We start from the raw sequence: 2,500 nt of genomic DNA, 5'->3' as shown, positions 1-2,500 counted from the left end.
AAGAACGAAGAGGGAAACAAGGATTAAGCGCAAATATGGGAAAAGAAAGATGCAAGTTAGTGTTACTCTGAGGGAGGGAAGGGGGAGGAAAATGAGAGGGAGACTGAAAGTGTTAGGTTAACGATACGACGATAGGCGAAAACCAGAGTACACGATAAAAGAAAACAAGCATCCATGTCCTTCATTTTGGCAAACACACTTTATTGTGCTAAAAAAATTCATCATAGGCAGGGAGACCACTAGTAGAACAGGACTTCGAAGTTAAGGCTGATGAACGAAACAAACGGAATAGACGTGAGACAAGGTTATACTCGTATTTCTCACCACCACTGTACAGAAGGTTTATTTGTCATATATGTATCTAATATCTTCACCCCTCTGGCCTAGAAAACAAACCCACATCATCACGTAAGATTATTTTGTTGCCAGATACCATCTTAAAAAATGCTTTTTGATGTCATTGACTCCATAAATAAATACAGATCTCAGGAAATCCTCAGCAACTGGCTTGTCTCTCGTGTTTACTGCCCAACCATTTCCTGACTGGAGTGTTATCAGCTAGACAGAACTCTCTTCTCTCACATCCTTCGAGATACTATGAAGCAACCAACACATTTCTCTCACAGCTGTCCCTTTTGTTTGAAATAAGCCTAGTGATTGAGACAGCTTGAAATGATACGTCACTCCATTATTAGCTGATAATGTAAACGTAGACGGTAGAAGCATTGCCTTGTGTCGGACAACTAGTTCTTAGTAATTCCTACATTTCGTTATTCTTTTCCTAATGTAATGTTCTCCCTTGTGCCTCCCTTGGGTCGCAGTACGGTGCACCACTTGACTGCTTCTTTCTACATCCCCTCGATTAATTAAGGAGTAGTAGATTAACAGTATCAGTAACAATAGCAGTAGCAGTAGCAGTATTAGTAGCAGTAGTAGTAGAAAAACACTCCATTACTCTTACTCTACTGTCAATCTGTTCATTACTTTAAACGTATTTCAGTTTCGCCATTAGGACAAATCAACGTTTTATGAAACGAATAATACTTCACACTGAAAAATCAAAATGATCTAATTCATGATTCATTTAATCATTTACCTTATTTCACCTTATGGAGTATAGATTTTTTCAGTCCAATTTCCCAAACACCAAGACATAGTAATTGTAACGATTTAGCTCTATCACTGCTATGGCTTCTCATTCGCCTTGAAATATAGCCTGGTGCAAGTTCAAACCCCCAAATTCGAAGGAAACACTCACATAAGGAGTGGCCAGAGGGCTAAGGTGACTGAAATTCTATTCTTCGTGTAATAAAATGCGCCAGTCAAACAGTCATAAACAGTAACAGTGAGCGAGCTCTTTCCTAATACCTTATCCGTCACTTGGCTACATCTCTATCTCAGTAAGAGACGGATGATCGATTATTTTATGCACTACACATCCCCCCTTCCATGCCTTGCTCCCGGACAGAATGAAACAAGTGGCATAAGTGTTCTTCCTTAACCACACTTCATCCTCACAATCTAGAAAACGTATCCCATATCTTCACCTCCCGGACCTAGAAAAATCTTTATCCCAGTAAGAGACGAGGGATAAACTATACAATGCATTTATTTACATACACATTCCCTCTCCTGTCTTGCTTCATGTTTTATTTTTTAAGCATGAGGGGCAACAAAAAAATTGCGGTAAAAAAGGCCCACTGAAATGCCGGGGCCATACAGAAACGAAAGCATCAACCAAAGCCAGATGATAATGTCTTCAAACGTCCGTCTTCAAGGAGTTTCAGTCATAAGATGATGGAAATACAGAAATAGACAAGGCAGGACGAGTTTACCAGAGAAAAGGATGAAATTTTGTTTACAAGATCATTGATAAACAAAAAAAAGTGATAGGACAGAGCCCCGAGAAACAACTCTGTTAATAGATACTCGTAGAACCGTAACCGTCTACCGTAGAAGCAAAAAAAACGTAAAAAAGGAAATTTGAGATGAAGTTTTAGAGAGAGAGAGAGAGAGAGAGAGAGAGAGAGAGAGAGAGAGAGAGAGAGAGAGAGAGAGAGAGAGAGAGATAGTATTGTAATGGGATGAAGGGATGAGAGAACAAGTACAAAAATTATGAAAGAACAGAAAAGAGTATTTTGTGACTTTTATTAATCTACCTAATCTATCTATCTAATCAGCGATGATTACTACGACGACTACTACGACTACTACGACTACTACGACGACAGCTTCGAAGATGACAAGAGTGGAGAACCGTACGTAACTAACGGTGGCGAAGAGCTGCAACAACTTTAAAAAATCTTCCTCTCCTATCCTCTCCTCTCCCTTTTTCTTCTCTTCTCTTCTCTCTCCTCTCCTCTCTCGTGAACATTTAATACCTTCTCCTCATGTCCCTCCACCGACGACCCTCAATTGGTTACGACCCATCTTTGTCACCTTCCTGTCCATCTCTCTTCATCCCTTCTCCCAGAGTCATTAACGAACTTTGAAAAATTAT

General features: G+C 39.8%; 2 protein-coding genes across 10 annotated transcripts in view; one reads left to right on the top strand and one right to left on the bottom strand.

The window, feature by feature from the left end:
• LOC123520718 (ligand of Numb protein X 2-like) overlaps positions 1 to 2,500 on the bottom strand; it is a 157,465-nt gene that overhangs the window by 39,377 nt on the left and 115,588 nt on the right. The gene's annotated exons all lie outside the window — the stretch shown is intronic.
• The window catches only part of LOC123520720 (nucleoporin GLE1-like), a 14,798-nt gene that overhangs the window by 6,245 nt on the left and 6,053 nt on the right, over positions 1 to 2,500 (top strand). Inside the window, exon 4 of one of the 2 annotated variants that reach the window (XM_045283269.1) lies at positions 2,181 to 2,258. The exons of the other annotated variant lie outside the window; for it this stretch is intronic. Coding sequence (XP_045139204.1) covers positions 2,181 to 2,258 — 78 coding nt within the window. The remainder of the gene's footprint in view (positions 1 to 2,180; positions 2,259 to 2,500) is intronic. 2 annotated transcript variants of the gene reach the window in all.

This window comes from Portunus trituberculatus, chromosome 47 (genome assembly GCF_017591435.1).
Source record: "Portunus trituberculatus isolate SZX2019 chromosome 47, ASM1759143v1, whole genome shotgun sequence".
Classification (NCBI taxonomy): domain Eukaryota; kingdom Metazoa; phylum Arthropoda; class Malacostraca; order Decapoda; family Portunidae; genus Portunus; species Portunus trituberculatus.
The sequence above is the reverse complement of the archived record's forward strand: the minus strand, read 5'-3'. Positions and strand labels throughout refer to the sequence as shown.